This window comes from Morus notabilis, unplaced genomic scaffold (genome assembly GCF_000414095.1).
Source record: "Morus notabilis unplaced genomic scaffold, ASM41409v2 Scaffold283, whole genome shotgun sequence".
NCBI lineage: Eukaryota > Viridiplantae > Streptophyta > Magnoliopsida > Rosales > Moraceae > Morus > Morus notabilis.
In genome coordinates this window covers 334,140-350,521 of record NW_010360513.1, presented here as the reverse complement: position 1 = coordinate 350,521, position 16,382 = coordinate 334,140, and the positions used below count along the sequence as shown (strand labels likewise).

General features: G+C 32.5%; 2 protein-coding genes across 2 annotated transcripts in view; one reads left to right on the top strand and one right to left on the bottom strand.

Moving 5' to 3' along the window:
- The first annotated feature begins 293 nt into the window (after positions 1–293).
- LOC21405475 (pectin acetylesterase 12) lies at positions 294–5,755 on the top strand. Its single transcript, XM_024164619.1, has 12 exons — positions 294–575; positions 1,041–1,123; positions 1,822–1,951; positions 2,090–2,163; positions 2,495–2,581; positions 2,708–2,832; positions 2,946–3,006; positions 3,298–3,351; positions 3,484–3,561; positions 3,675–3,780; positions 3,937–4,082; positions 5,415–5,755. Exons 1-12 carry the CDS (start codon positions 380–382, stop codon positions 5,520–5,522), a joined length of 1,248 nt encoding a protein of 415 aa, XP_024020387.1. The 5' UTR covers positions 294–379; the 3' UTR covers positions 5,523–5,755.
- An 8,909-nt stretch (positions 5,756–14,664) lies between these two features.
- Positions 14,665–16,382, bottom strand: part of LOC21405474 (transcription factor MYB61) — a 2,441-nt gene continuing 723 nt past the window's right edge. The window contains 2 exon segments of the mRNA XM_024164629.1: positions 14,665–16,235; positions 16,352–16,382. The exon segment at positions 16,352–16,382 is cut by the window's right edge and continues 31 nt beyond it. Of these exon segments, the coding sequence (XP_024020397.1) occupies positions 15,047–16,235; positions 16,352–16,382 (1,220 nt within the window). The 3' untranslated portion in view covers positions 14,665–15,046.

Below are 16,382 nucleotides of genomic sequence, written 5' to 3'. Positions count from 1 at the left end.
TATAATATAATGTAATACGAATTATATATAACATTCCAAACATGACCACTGTCATAAAATCAAAAAAGCCCGGCAAACAAAACAGTATTCTCTGCTCAAAAGTAAAAGCTCCTTCACTCTCTTTCTCTCTAAGATTTCTTTTTCTTGTCTTCCCTATTTAGCTCATTTCAAGCTAAAAACTGGAAAGATTTTTTGCCCGTAAATGTTTCTGTATTTCTGTTTCAAGATCTTTTGAGTTAAATACACATTCCTTGCTGGGCTATATTCAAACTTTCCCTTATTATTATTATTTTTTTACTCTCTTCTTTGCTTTTGTTTGATTATATATATATTTTTTTGTTTGGAAACTTGGTTGGTGACAGAGAGTTTGAGGCAGAGGATGAATATGAAGAAGCTTTTGTTGGTTGTTGTTGCAATATTAGTTGTTTTTGGGAAATGGGCTGATGGGTTTGTGGAGTATGGTCTCAATGAAACAGAGATGTCCTTGATAGAAAGTTATGGAGTCTCCAATGCCATTCCTAACGCTTTGATGGTTGGACTTACCCTCATTTATGGAGCTAATGCGAAAGGAGCTGGTACTTTTTTTTCTTTTTTTCTTTTTTATATTTTTTGTTTGCTTTATTTTATTTAATTTTTCATGTTTGGGTGAGTTAGGATGGTGGGCAAAAGTGTTTCCAGAGAATGACTTTTGCTTAACCCAAGTTTCTTTCTTTGTTATTCCGTTCCTCTATTTTCCTTCTGATGTGAATGTCTCATAAGAAAAAGAAGAAAAGTTTATTCCTTTCTGTTTGTTCGGCAAGTGGGTCTTATTTTTTTTATTTTTTATTTTTATAGATTTGGATACCCTTGTTTGTAATGTAGTGCTGTCTTTACTACCACTCTCATGTATACCTCAATTTTAATTGATTTTTAGTTCAAATTGTAGATCTTTTGTTTTGGTTGTTTAGTATTAGTGACTTCAAAATTATTTTAATGTCCTTATTTACAATATTTGTCTCATATGGTGGTATAATCGTGCCTGTTGTTTTTGACTTTTACAGTCTGCTTGGATGGAACCTTGCCGGGTTACCATTGGCACCGTGGACATGGATCTGGAGCAAATAATTGGCTCATTCAGTTGGAGGTTTGTAGATAGAAAAGAACAATTAACACCTTTATGTTCTAATTACATAAATTTTACGTATGATATTATCCTGGATGCTTTAAAATAAAAATTTGAGATTTTTATGGTAGGTTATGAAAAAAATACTCTTGTTCTGAAGATTTTGCCACTATTAAATACTTTTTCATTTTGAGATGATTTTGACTAAATGCAACATTCATAAACATGCACTAAGCACAAAAAAAATTTCGCAATGCCAAGGACACCAACTTGTTTATTATGTTTTAGTTACAAAGCGATGCGACTGTTAACTTATCATTTTCTAATCAGTTAAGATAAGATGTACACAACTAACATTAATGTCATTCTACTATTCTAGTTGTACTCTAATAGAATTGTTTAGTGTATAGAACTAGAAGTAAATTATATATTATTATTTCAGTTTTTCATGTTTAAGGATTTTTCTCTCCATGGAAACTGAGTGATTTCTGATGTCCAAACTTCAAAGGCACATGTTAAATTACAAACCACAGTTTTTGTTTCCGAGCCCATTTGGAGCTTAGAGTATAGAATATGTTATCAAGTAGTGTAATGTTCTGAACGGAATTTTCTAATGACAAGTTATGGAGATCTCGAGACACTAATTATTCTGTTTCCATAATGTAGTCTTTTTCCACTGTTAAAACTGAATTTGTTTTTGAACAAACATCTTGTGGCAGGGTGGTGGCTGGTGTAATAGCGTTAGAAACTGCGTATACCGCAAAACAACAAGGCGGGGATCATCAGCATACATGGAAAAGCAGATACCATTTACAGGAATCCTCAGTGATAAAGCTGAAGAAAATCCTGGTTCTTTCTCAAACTCAATGTCGAAGAATAATTTAGAAACAAAAGATGAGAGAATAATGAACATTCTGTTGTTATCTGTCTCTATGTCTTTCTTGGTTTAGCTCTCTTACCACTATGTTGTTTCTTTGGGGGTTTCAGATTTTTTTAACTGGAATAGAATAAAACTCCGTTACTGCGACGGTGCATCATTCACAGGGGACAGTGAACATAAGGTTCGTGATAAATCCTTTCCATTTGCTATGCTTTTCACGATATATTTGCTTTTAAGTTTCTGTTGATTGTGCAACAAAAGTTAAAACTGAAACTAAGTGAGCTTCAAGTAGTTGCTCAATATGTTGTCCAACTTTATGTACAATCAAGTTATCATCTTTGTGGTTGATACATTGTTCTTAACTTCTCAAAATCTAGGAAGAGCCGTATAATGATCTTATGATATTTAGCCACTCTGTTAAAGTTTTAACCATGATTCATTATTTGAGGACATAAGTGATACTTCTGGATTTGGTACTGATTTTTTCATTTAAATATAACATCTTTTTCTAGGCTGCAAACTTGCAATTTAGAGGAGAGCGCATATTTTGGGCCGGAATGGAGGACTTAATGTCAAAGGGAATGCGGTATGCTCATCAGGTTTAGTATTTGTTCACGCTGAGATCACCTCTTAATCCTTTCTTATTCATGCCCTTTTCCATTTTATGATGGCCAACGCAATAACAGTCAAAAGATTATTAATTCGTACTTCAAATTGTTTTCCAGGCTCTTCTATCCGGATGCTCTGCTGGAGGTTTAGCAGCTATTTTACACTGCGACGACTTCCGTAGTTTGTTCCCAAGAACCACCAAAGTGAAGTGCCTGAGTGACGCTGGTTTGTTTCTTGATGCGTAAGTATTATATTTCACGGTCTTATTTCCAGCACCTCCTTTTATTTTCCTTTTTTTCCCCCTCTTCTTTGAGAGTAGGCTTGGCTGATGGTCTGTCCCTTCTTCAATTTTAGGCCTGATGTTTCTGGTGGAAGAACACTAAGAAATATGTACACTGGTGTGGTGGGCTTGCAGGTATTGCGTTGCTTACTTTTAAGGTTTGGTTTTTTATGAAGTAAAACAAGCCTTCTTTTATTTTGATAGTTTCATATTTCAGATTTGAGATCAAAACATTATTTAAAGTGAAATTGCAACGTTGAGTAACTATTCTTAGATTCTCATATTTAGGAATTAATATCACTAATTCCTAGTATTCAAGAGCAATAAGAAACGAGAAAAACAATAGATAAATAAATGTGTATCTGAAGTCAGTTTGCTGTGGCAATACGTTAATCTAAAAATGTTTCGTCTTTGAAATTATTTCAGGGCGTGAAAAAGAATCTTCCGCGCATTTGCACTAACCATCTCGATCCAACTTCGGTAATCATATTACGTCGTTTAATATTTTGATTTGAAGCAGATAAACAATGTTGAGCTCTTTTGCCATCTATCATACTGATTTTGCCGTCTGCCTGTGTTTTTTTTTGCCATTTTTCCCAACTTTTCTTTCAGTGTTTTTTCCCTCAGAATTTAATCAACAGCGTTAGGACCCCTCTATTTATTCTCAATGCAGCCTACGATTCCTGGCAGGTATTTTTTATTTCTACCTAATATTTGAAACTGGTCTAATTATCTGCAATCGCTATCCCTATACCATTTTGGATTTTTCTTGAAGAAACTCATACGCTCCGTCATATGATCAGATCCAATCTAGTTTAGCACCGCCATCAGCAGATCCCCATGGCTACTGGCATGATTGCAGATTAAACCATGCAAAGTGCAATCCATCACAACTTCTATTTCTCCAAGGTGATAATCTCATATATTTCATGAACTACTTGTTTTCATAGCACAACCAAATCCTGCCTCATCATTGCAACGTGCACATATGTATGGTTTCAAGACGTAACATATAATCTTGTCTACTTACTGTGACAAATTTTCGTTTTAATTTCTTTGGAACAGGATTTAGGAATCAAATGCTGAATGTGATCAGACAATTCGCAACGTCTCATCAAAACGGGTTATTCATAAATTCATGTTTTGCTCACTGCCAAACTGAGAGGCAGGATACATGGTTTGCTGACAACTCCCCTGTTCTCCATAACAAGGTAATGTCTTGTACTCATGCAGACTATATTTAGTTTTGGATAATTGGCAGTGTTAGTCGCTGAATTTTGAGCATGATGACATTTTGGTTCCTAAACTTATAACTGTGGCATAATAGTCCTTGAACTTTTATTTTTTGATAGTTTTGGTCCATGACATTAAAATTAATTAACGGTTTCTGAAATTTAACAAAAATGATCATATGGCCATCGTGTGATAACTTTAAATTTTGCAGAATGAGTTAATTTATATTTCAAAATTCTCTCTTTGTTGCTATTAAAACCTATTGAAAACTAACATTTTGCACTATCTCTTTGTTGCTACTAAACCTATTGAAAACTACAACATTTTGCAGTTTACTGTAAAATTTTCAGTCATTATGCAATAAGGACATGATTATCTACGTTAAATTTTAGAAATCATTTATCAACTTCAGTTTTAGGGATTAAAACTATCAAAAATCAAATGGCTAGGTCTAACATGCTTAAATTAGATCCATATCACATATCATAGGCTGTATCACATGTCTCCTTAGAATTAGATATGATTAACAGAATCCATGGTTTCAGAAGGATCTAAAACGATATCTAAAATGCTTTTGACATTTGTTACTGTCATTTCCTGATAGTTAATTCAAAGAGTAATAACAACATTTCAAGTTCAGAAAAATGCCACCTATTACGTTTTAGTCGAGAAATTTCCGAGACCTTGAGATAGGGGATTGGTATTGCACCCAGGGGGGGAGCCACGTACAGGCGAGTGTACATTTGATTTTTTCTGGTTTTGCCTCCAATTGCACCCCCTTTTGGTTGTAACACAACATTAAACATTACTTCTATCTTTCATAAAGAAAACATGGGATTTGGAATTTTGTGCTAGTTGCGCTAGTTTCACGTCAGAAACTTCTTATGAAGCTATCATCACTGCTGCAAGTTGCAAAATTTTCATTAAAAAATCTGGGTGAAAGGGAAAAAAAAAAAAAAAAAAACTTAAGATAACTTTTTTCCAAGGTCGCTATCAACAGCGAACACCATATTTTGCATGTTTTTGGATTGTCACGAAAATGACTACCTACATTCTTGAATAAAAAAAAAAAAAAAAAAAACTTAAGATAACTTTTTTCCAAGGTCGCTATCAACAGCGAACACCATATTTTGCATGTTTTTGGATTGTCACGAAAATGACTACCTACATTCTTGAATTTTGACTGTTTACTCTTTTGGACACATTCACGCTCACACTAATCCAATGTTCTAATAGCATTATTAGATTTAGCACAAAAATGTTCAAAATGTGTAATTTCTGTTCTTTTTTTGGTGGTCGATAATATGCAGCCGATCGCGCTAGCCGTCGGAGATTGGTACTTTGACCGAGCAGCCGTTAAGGCCATTGATTGTCCCTACCCTTGTGACAACACTTGCCACCATCTGGTTTTCCGATGAGCCAAGCTAGGTACTTCCATAAGCATGCATATATATCAATTGGTGTATTCTCAATACCAGAATTTTAGCTAGTTGAGTAATATCTTACAATTTGTATTTCTTTTCAATACTGGAAAGAGCTTAACAATTCAAATTGAAACATCAAACAGAAGGAAAATAAAAAAAAAACAAAAACAAATAAGAATATTATTTAGAGGCCACTGAGAAGTGCACAAGTATGCTCTCAGTGAAAAGCTTCGTGCATTGTTTTTATAGTATATGGGTAAAAAAGCTCATTATCTATACAATTATTATGTTTCTGATTTAACTCGATTGTGTGGTTGATATGTCATTTGGTTGGTTAATTTTACCACTTTCTTATTTCTTTCAATTTTTTAATGATATAAATGAAAGACTAAATGGGTGATATATATACCGTTTCTTTATATATATATATATATATATATATATATTTAAGTCACCTTAGATTCTAATCTTTAAAAGCTCTAAGATGAGCAAGTTTATTGCCCTAATCTTGTTGAAGTGCCTATATTACACTAATTCCTCCACCCAATTCTCTTGAGTCTTGACCAAATTGCCAAGCTGGACTGCATAACTCTTTAGGGGCGTTTGATATACAGTAATAGGTAGGAATGGGAAAGTGATAGAAGGGAATATAATTCCTAAAAAATAAATATTAACATGTTTGGTTGTACATAAGAATCTTTTTTCATATTTCCGGGAATATTAATTTGCTGTGTTTTGTTTGTACAAAGTAATATAATGTATTTTTTTTAAATAACTAATTTGAATTAATTTAATGCTAAAATCGTATTATTCTAAAAAAATACAAAATCTTACACGGTTAAGAAATGAATTTATAAGATGCTGTGCAAAAAAATTAGCAAATTTTAAAAATTAAAATTTAAATGAGAATAAGAATAAAAACCAATATTGAGTAAAAAAAAAAAATTCATGTGCTTCCTTCTCTTCGAGTTCAAGTTCACTGTCACTCTTTCTCTCTCATTTCAATCTCAAACTAGATCTTCAATCCCAAACTAAATATGGATGTCGCTCAGTCATCTCTCTCCTCTTTCTTTCTTTCTCTCCTTTCAATCTCAAACTAGTGGCACTTCACACGGCGTGAAAATGTTGACAATAAGCGACGGTGAAAATGCTTCACACGGCGTCGCAGAGGAGGGCAAGGGCTTTCCATGGCGTTGCAAACAGAGATCGTCGTTTGTGCATGGCTTTCCGGCGAGGAGGCTGTGTGAGCACTATTAGAGGCCGAGATAGGCGGCGTTTGTGACGGTGGGGGCTGGGATGGTGGGAGGCCCGCAATGGGTGCTTGACGATGGGGGGCACACGGTGGGCCTGTGATTGTGACGGCTGCAATGTTGGCGCCTGTGACGGTGGAGGCCTTTGAGATTTCCAGTGGTGAGAGGACAAACAGTGGTGCTTTTGATATTCTTGAGATTCTCACGTTTAGTTATGTTCCCGGGCATATGAAAATCAACTTATTAGGTGGTATTCAAATTACTCTAAATTGATGAAAAGTGAATCTCATGTATTCACTTTTTTAGGAATTTAAAAATTAGAGTTCTTATATCAAACATGATAATCTTACAAATTCTCATTATCATTCTTAAAATTACTGCATACCAAACGCCATTTTTAATTATTTTTTTGAGAAAAGTTTTTATTTTTTTCAACACTATTATTTATGCCACTACATAAAATTTTGATGTCATTATAAAAAATAATTTGCAAGTTATGAAAAAATAACTTACACGTTACGAAAGATAACTTACAGATTATAAAAAATAACTTGCATATTATGAAAAATAACCTACAGATTATAAAAAAATAACTTAACTTACAGATTATAAAAAAATAACTTACACATTATTAGTTGCATAAAATAAATTTATAATAATAATAGAAATAAAATAGTTACTTTAAGAATGACATTTTTTATTCTCTCTTTATTGTGTTCCTTCTGATTGTTTCATTAGATTGTTCTACGGTGTTCGGGAGATTTTTTGGCTCTGGGGCTTGAATGTTGGAATTGTAAAATAAAACAATACATTTACAAATTTTGAAGATTCTGATATCGTAAATTTTGTGAGAAAAATAATATACTACAACTTTAAGTGTCGATGTTGTAAAATAAAACGATATATTTTTGAACCATAGTGAATTAACCCCTACATTGCACATACGAAGTTAACATTAGTAATTAGACTTTATGCTAATCAGCAAAATTAGTCTCTTAACCATATTATTAATTCAAAATTAGAGCTAATGCATTGTCGGTCATATGCCAACTAACAACACAAAGTTGCATGGACCTATATACACAGCAAAAAGACAACTTACACAGCAAAAACCCTACTATTATTTTAAAAGTGGTCTCTAGAATATCAAACAACGCCACAAAAGTTAAAAGGCTCAGTTGTTCAATTAGAAATTTTTTAAAAATTTTTTTTTTTTATAAAAACTAGACATTAAAAATTTCGACATTTTTACAAAAGTTGGGACTAAATAGTCTTCTAATGAGAGAGTGAAAATCTGATAATATAACAAGGGAAATCATTGTAAACAATATATTTTTTAAACTAAATTAAGTACATAGTAAAATTTAAAATTATTTGAAGTAAATAGCAGTTTACATGAGAATGAATTATTTATCGTATAAATGATTCATTTACGAATGGAAAAAAATAACTTATGTGGTAAAAAATCTTAAAAATCTTTATTTACATGGAAAAAATTCTTTTTACCAGTCGTAAAAAAAAATATATTCAGAAAAAATATTTTTATTAACCGTAAATGAATCATTTATGCAGTAAATAATTCACACAAACTGTTACTTATTTTAAATAATTTAAAAATCTATAATTTACTTAATTTAATTTTATAAACACGCTATTTACTGCGTTGCCCCTCGTAACAATAGCCTCCATTTAAGACCTCGACCGTACGTACGTCTTTCTTTTTCGATGACCCAGCATTAGCCCCATATACATATAAATGTCCAAAATCAGCCACATCTTCTTTACAAGAATGTTCTCTGCGTGCATCTTTCTTTGAAATAATTGTCTTTTTTTTTTCCCTTAGTGTCAGAAAAATCGTCTGCTAATCTTCATCTCATCAACATTATTGTTTTTGTTTGTATGTTTTAAATATAGTCATACATTTTCCATGTTACTCTTCTCAGTTCCCACAGTATTACAATGTAATTACAAAATTATGGTCTTTTGTATTATATATCTTGGAAACAAATTGGTCTGAGTTCATATTAGAGTTAGGGGGGATTTTGAAACTAATAAAATATGAAGTCATCAATGATTGCAGCAAGAGTTAACTAACTATTTGATTCCAAGGGAGAAAAAAAAAAAAAAAAAAAGAAGATAAAATCACGTTTGAGAAGTGGGGAGGTAGTGCAAAAGTCTCTTTGGTGCTTTGTAATATTATTGCATTCGTCAAATTATATTTAAATCATTTTTAGTTTCTTTGCCCTTTCAAAACACAGTTGGCTAAATGAGAAGTAAGCAAAAGTTAAATAGAGGGAATAAAACCCCAAAATCAACACGTCAAAAATTAGTCATGACTTGTAGAAGGATCGCCATAAATTTAGTTCATGGATTTCTTAATTAAATTCTTTTAAATATTTTTATACAGTACAGTTTATAACCATGTCGTCCGAAAGAACCTTTTTATTTTTTTTTTTATATTTTATTTTAAATTTAAGGATGGAGTGTTCGAATTGTGCAACGCAAAGTGAAGTCGTGTGTGGACTTAGCAATAAGTTGTACTTGTGACCACATGTCAAACAATCATCTTAATTATTATGAGGCTAGTGCAATTATTTGTCTATATTCACTTTTTTTCTTTTAATGGAAAAAATAATTGTACATTCTCATCAGTACACATATACATATAAATCAATAATAACTAATGAAATTTAATTCTTATCAAGTCACGACATCAAAATTTTTTATATTTAATGAGTAACGTAACTGTAACTATGAAAACGTAACTATTAAAAACTTGTTTATGTATGTTTTTCTTTGGAATTTATTGTGTGATCATAATTCCTTTATCCTTAAAAAACAATATATATTGAAAATTCGTCCATGTATATTTGGATCCAAAACCAGCGTAGTAATAATCTATAACTTGAAAGCGACATGATCAAAGGAGTACTACAACTATTTCTGGCTCAAAACTTGGCTGGCCATGACTTTGTATATAAACATATCGATAATTACCTTTATAAGTCCGTACATATGCGACACGCATCAAAAGCGACCAATTAAACAGTACACATTTTTTTGATCAGCTGGGGACCTCCACTTTTCAATCATGAAGACCTCTTCAGCAATCAACATGTAACCCTAAATGACATTGTTCTAGTTTCCAAATTGTGTGATTCAAACAAGCTCAACAATCTTACCAAATCTTTTTTGATTTCGAACACCAAATCGAGTTCCTAATAATTAAATTCTCGTTTCCGTTTCGAACCGAGCTAGTTCTGAAAATTCTCAATTTTAACGTATTTTTTGAAGAGAAGTAGTTGTAGTAATAGTAGTACTCCAAAATGGTTGTTTGGTTATGTAATTGGTTTTGATCTTATTCAGTCACTTAGGTCTAAACAGTAATTCATTACTGGGTTTACTTTGTATTGATTCTTACTTAATCTTCTTATTAATGAATATATATTATTGGAAAGTTGCAACTTGTAATTAATATATGATCAACTTCTACATATTACTGATAATTGTCAACGTTTGTGATCACTAGCTACAAGTGCTATAAGCTAAAGTACTCATGTTGATCATCTTAGTTACCTGTATATGTATCATCATTTATTTCTGATAACAGCTTCCATGAAGAACAAAATCTTCCAACAATCGATTTTTTTAATTGTATGCTCTTTAACTTTGTTTATGTACGTTTCTTTTTTTAATTTACAAACCATGATCATCGTCATCATCACCGCTCATCATAAGCACAATAATTTGTCGCATTGAATATTTGAATTGATAAAGCACAAAATACTAAAATATGTGATAGAATATCTTTTTTTTTTTTTTTTTTGCTCTTATATATATAAAATATATGGAGAGACAAGATAAAGTAGAGGATTCCCAAATTGAAAACCAATTGTTTTCTGATCAAGTTGGGGTTTCACAAATGTGCATGCATAGAAATCAAAACTTGGGACTTTGTTGCTGCCATCTCATCATTTCCTCCTCAGTACTCCATTTTAAAAGCAAGGATTTTTGTTCTTTTCCAAACCCCCTTTTGATTCTATACAGATTGCAGGGCCCCCAATGAGTAGACCCAATAATTTAGTTCACATGCCTACATACATATATACACATTAGTTTATTATGTATATATAGCTATACATTTATACATATATATATGGATGTATCATGTATGTGACTATGTTATCGGTATATATATATATTTTTAGCCTTCGCCTGCAAATAAGAAATGAAAGAAGTGTTAGACATTAATATTATTCTAAGAAGAAGACTATATTTTGTTGTGTGTTTGCACATGGACAATCGAAAGCGATGCTTTTCTCCAATATGTGAGCTGAAAGGGATGGGTATGACCGTGTACTTGAATGGGCCAATCCTTATAATATATATGTATGTATATAATGAATTAATATTCCGTTATATAATTAACGAGTTGTGCTAGCTCTTGCTAAATTTCTTTTCTATTTGTCGTCTAATTACGGATAAACTGGCATTGCAAATGGGAAAAAGGCAGAACGGTCACTATACGTGACCATGGAATGGTGCTAATATATTAGAGCTTCTACATCACAAATTAATTGCATGCACATTTTTATTTTCCACTTATACCCTAGGATTAATGCCACCTTCGAGAAAAACTACACATGTTAAATACCTCTCAAATCAAAATGTAGATACTAACTTAATAATATAGTTAAAATTCTACAACACGATATATTTATAAGAATAATATTGTAATTATATAGCATTCTGTTTCAATAATATATTTTAGAATATGTAACATATACGCATGGTAATTATTATCATGATTTTTCGTTTTATACTACAAAATTATGTAATAATTACTCTTAATGATTTTAATTTTTGCCATTTATAACATTTAGAATATTTTTACTATATTTTATCACGACGAGTAAGACCATTATATCAAAGGATTTAGAATTGTGACTAGCATTTTTTTTCTTCTTTACCCTAACAAAAAAAAAAAAAAAAAAAAAAAATTTTTTTTTTTTTTTTCCCCAAAAAAAAAAAAAAAAAAAAAAAAAAAATTTCTATTTATATAACGTTTTTCAGGCTATAGATTTTTCTAGCCCGACGTTGTTGTTTGATTACGTAACCCAAAAAAAAAAAAAAAAAAAAAAAAAAAACCCCTCTCTCAGAACTGATAGCAAAGAATTTTTTTTTTTTTTTTGTCTGTCTGAAAGAGCAACTTAGGGATGTGTAGTACTTGGTCATCAAATATCCAATAGGCTAGCAGTTTTTACAACTTTCACCCTTATGGATAACTGAGTTCTCAGGGGGAATAATTTTCCATTACTCGATCTGTGCAATGTACATTTCTCCCTTTCCCTAAAACAATGATTTGCTAATTTACCATATTCTTTATTCATCTCAAATATGTATGTGTATATATATAGATATGAGAATTGGGAAATATTTGCTTAATTAAAGAATCTTGATAAGGGGGGGATTTAATTAGTAAGTCAGCTGGCTAGCTATTTGAGGACCCTTGTGCCGAATTATCAACATCCTCTCAGTCTTTTTGTCATGTTCTACAGAAACATCGAATTCTTCTTCCTTTTATCTCATGAAGTCTCAGCATCTATGGAGGGACCCCATGGCTCTGTTCCTCACACAAGTAGTAAAAGTTTTGAGGCCCACTCCAGTCCCAAGGGGACACCGCACACGCTATGCTCTCTCATGACTCATCTCTCTTCTTCTCATAATGCTGCAAATCTTGTCACACTCTCTCTCCTCCTCCAACCTATATATATATATATATATATATATATATTGTACACTTTGTTTTATATAATATTCTCTTTATTCTCTCCTACACCGCCTAATAGAGAATATTAATTTGAGTAATGACCGTTTAGTTGGTAGGTATGAATTGTGGTTAATTTTATAGACTGATTCATAAAAAAAAAATTTACGGTTTAAACACATACTCATTGATAATAAAGTATTTTATTGTTGTAGTATCCCGCTTGATAATGTCGCAGATCATTTCTATTTAGGTTAATTACATTAATTTGGGGCATTTTAAACTTAACTCTGAATTTTCAATTTCGATAACCAAAATCTAACTATTCGTTCAATTCACCAATTTAAGTTTTCAATTCGAGCTGAGATATGATTTTATGTGAGAGCTTTTAACTGTAGCAGAAAAAATTAAATATGACTTTTTATGAGAACTTTTAACTATAGTAAAAAAAATTAGATGTGACTTTTTTATGAGAGTTTTTAACTATAATAAAATTAAAATTGTAAACTCAAATTAGTAAAATAAACGAGACATTAAAAATTTGTACACAATTGTGTCCAATAGCTCACAGATGTCAGTTAATAAATGAAAATTGTTAGAGATTTTACACAAATGCACTCCAATCATTTGTTGGTTGGCGAGTTGGACTTTAAGCTTTTTAAATTTTGATGTTTCAGACTCTAATTGTCGCCTGTTAATTGATATCTATTACTGATTGGACTTCAATGACGATATTAAATTTTAGGTCCTAATGTTAAAATTAAAAATTTTAAGTGTAAATGGTGAAAGTTCAGGGTGCATGAGTGCAATTTACCCTTCTCATTTTATATTTTAGAGAAAGTATTTACATAATGCTGACTGTGAAATTTATTTAAGAAGTATTAAAATCTAAACTAATGGATTTAAGAAGACAGTTTAAGAATAAAAATTTTGTCAGAAGAATTCTATTGGGAGTATAGCACACAATTATGTAATTCTAATATTTTTTGGAACTTTTTTTGATAAGTTTTTCTTATTAATAGGATTAATTTCTGACTGTTAGATCTGATTAAAATCACATTAAATTAAAAAAATATACAAAATAGACGTATCTAACATAGATAGACGGTTTTATCCTAATTACCGACGAAACCCAAAACGGTTTTAGCAAAAACTTATTATTTAGAAAATAAAATGCAAGAAAATGTACTTCAAAAACACAAAATATATTTCCCTCAAAAAATAAAAAACACAAAAATATTATAAGAGTAGGACTCCAAGCTCGATTGCCCTTATCATTCGTACACTTTGAACTAATAACCAAAGGATATCGAGTTTTATCGAATTCTACATGGGATTTTTTCCCCGATGATGATGAGAGTGAACCAAAGGAAGAAAAACCATAATAATAATGTCCAATGTCCTGACCGACGTCAAGTGAATATAAAGAGGGGAAAGAGGAGGAAGTGACTTAAAGACTGTGAAAAAGTGAAAGACATTTCCATCCTTAGGAGACAGTGATAGACACCCATTTAAGAAATATGGTCCCCGAATATATATATATATATATATATATTTGCGTTAAAAAGATATATAGAAGAGGACGTATATAGAGAATTCGCGTGTGTGCATAGAGAGAGCGAAAATGAGATCATTATTTCAATTTCAATATGTGAAACGGATTAAGTCAGAAAAGAGGTGGGTATACATACATTAAAGTAGAAACATAAATCCCAGGATACCGAAATATTTTGGATATGCTAGAGAGAGAGAGTCACCATCACCATGGATTTTCGATCGGAAAAAAGGTGAACCACAAAGCTGAAGCATAAATCTGTTTCAATATCTTCGTCCTAATAATATTTTTCCCTTCTAAACCCTACTGTTTTTTTTTTTAATGATTAAAGGTGAAGTTACAATATATTTATTAGGTCGACATACAAAATAACCAGAAAAAATTAAACAATAAAAAAAATATAGAAATAGTTAAAAACATGTATATATATTATAGAAAGAAAAACAAGACTTGCCCTTATTCGGTAATTCTACTGTGTTTCATGGAGACAAAAGGATGTTATTAACATATACAAATATAAATAATTAAACCTCAAAATAAATCACAAACATATGTAAACATACATAACAAAAGCCAGCACTGCTTGAGAAAGTTGGGTATGATCATCAACACATTTACAAAAGATCAAAAGAAAAAATAAATAAAGAAGAGAAAAAAAAAAGCATTAATTTCTATGGCACACACCTGTAACCCAGAAAGAAGAGTTGTAGTACTGTCTTTTTCCCAAAGCCAGCTGAAATATCTCTCTCTCTCTCTCTCTATATCTCAAACTGAATATATTTAAAAAAATAAAAAAAAAAACTTCCGTAATTCTCTCTCGTCCCCGGCTTTTCTTTTTTTTTTTTTTTCTCCTGAAATTAGAGCCCCCCATGAAAAATCAAATATCCCCTCCTTTAATACGAACACAATATATTATTATTATATTTATATGACGCTGTAAACTAGCCTAAAGGGTCTGTCCAAAAGCCACGGCCAGTCTCTGCAGATCCTTACTGGTGTACATTTGATCCGAGGCTTCGCTCTGATTATGCCAAGTGGCACTTGACCCACTTGATATCACGAAATGCGTTTCTGGTTTCACAATGTTACTACTTGTAGCGGCAGTAGTACTATACATATTGGCTTGAGAAGAAGAGGAAGAGGATTGATTCTGTACTGCAGTTGTAGAAGCAGTAGTGGTAGTGTTATTGTTTGCCAAGAGCTGAAATGGGCCGTGGAGAAATTCCGACCATTTGATGTCTTGATCATCAGATTTTTGAGTGTGATCCAAAAGTCCCCAAGAGAAAGAAGTAGTGGTAGTAGTGGGGTTGTCAAAGAAGTTGCAGCTTCCGTGGCTTTGCAATTCTATGCTGCTACTGCTTCCGTTGCTGGTGCTTCCTCCTCCGTTGCTGCTGCTGAATGTACTCGCTTCCCAATTATGTTTGTTGTTGTTCTGATCGGAGGGGAGATTAATCGACGGCTTTACGCGGGGTGACGACGAGAAGATTGATGAACAGCTAGGCGGGAGCTGATGAGTAGGAGCACTAATCATCTGCGACAAGTTGTTGGAATTGATCAATTCATGATCTGATATTGTGTTGATGATCTTGTTTGATGAGTTGTTAGAAGAAGAATTGGGCCTGGAGTTTTGGCCAATGAAGCTGCAGAAATTGCTCGCCAAGTGATCAGAAGGGTGAAACGAGAAGTAGCTTGAAAAATCAGAATTACTATTGGGCCTGCAGCAATTGCCGACGTTTGAGCCACCAGTACTGTTGGTGGTAGTACTTGAGGAGACTTGATCAACTACTACCGGCGTGTAGAACCGATCCATCGCCATGGTCGTGGTCTGCTGCTGCTGCTGCGGTGACTGCTGCTGCTGCTGATGTTTTGAATTTGCCGCGATGTCGGCAGCGGAGAGATTCAGCTCGTTCGATCCAACGGAATTGGCTTTGTTGTCATTGTTGCTTAGGATGTTGCTGGTCATGACGGAATTAGGCTTGTCTTTGTTGTCATAATTATTCTCAACCTCCGAGAGGGGCTTGTGAGTGTTGGGGTCTATTCCTTTTTGCCTCAGCTTCTTCTTAATGCAGGAATTCCACAGGTTCTTAATCTCATTATCGGTCCTTCCCGGTAACTGGGCGGCAATCTGTGACCATCTGTAATTTGTAGAGAATTTGATCAGTCATAAAAAAAATCTTAAAAATGCCGACAGGAAAAGTGAAAAGAAGAAACGAATTCAAAAAAATATATATATATATATTAAACATAATACCTATTGCCGAGAACTGCATGAAGCTCTATTA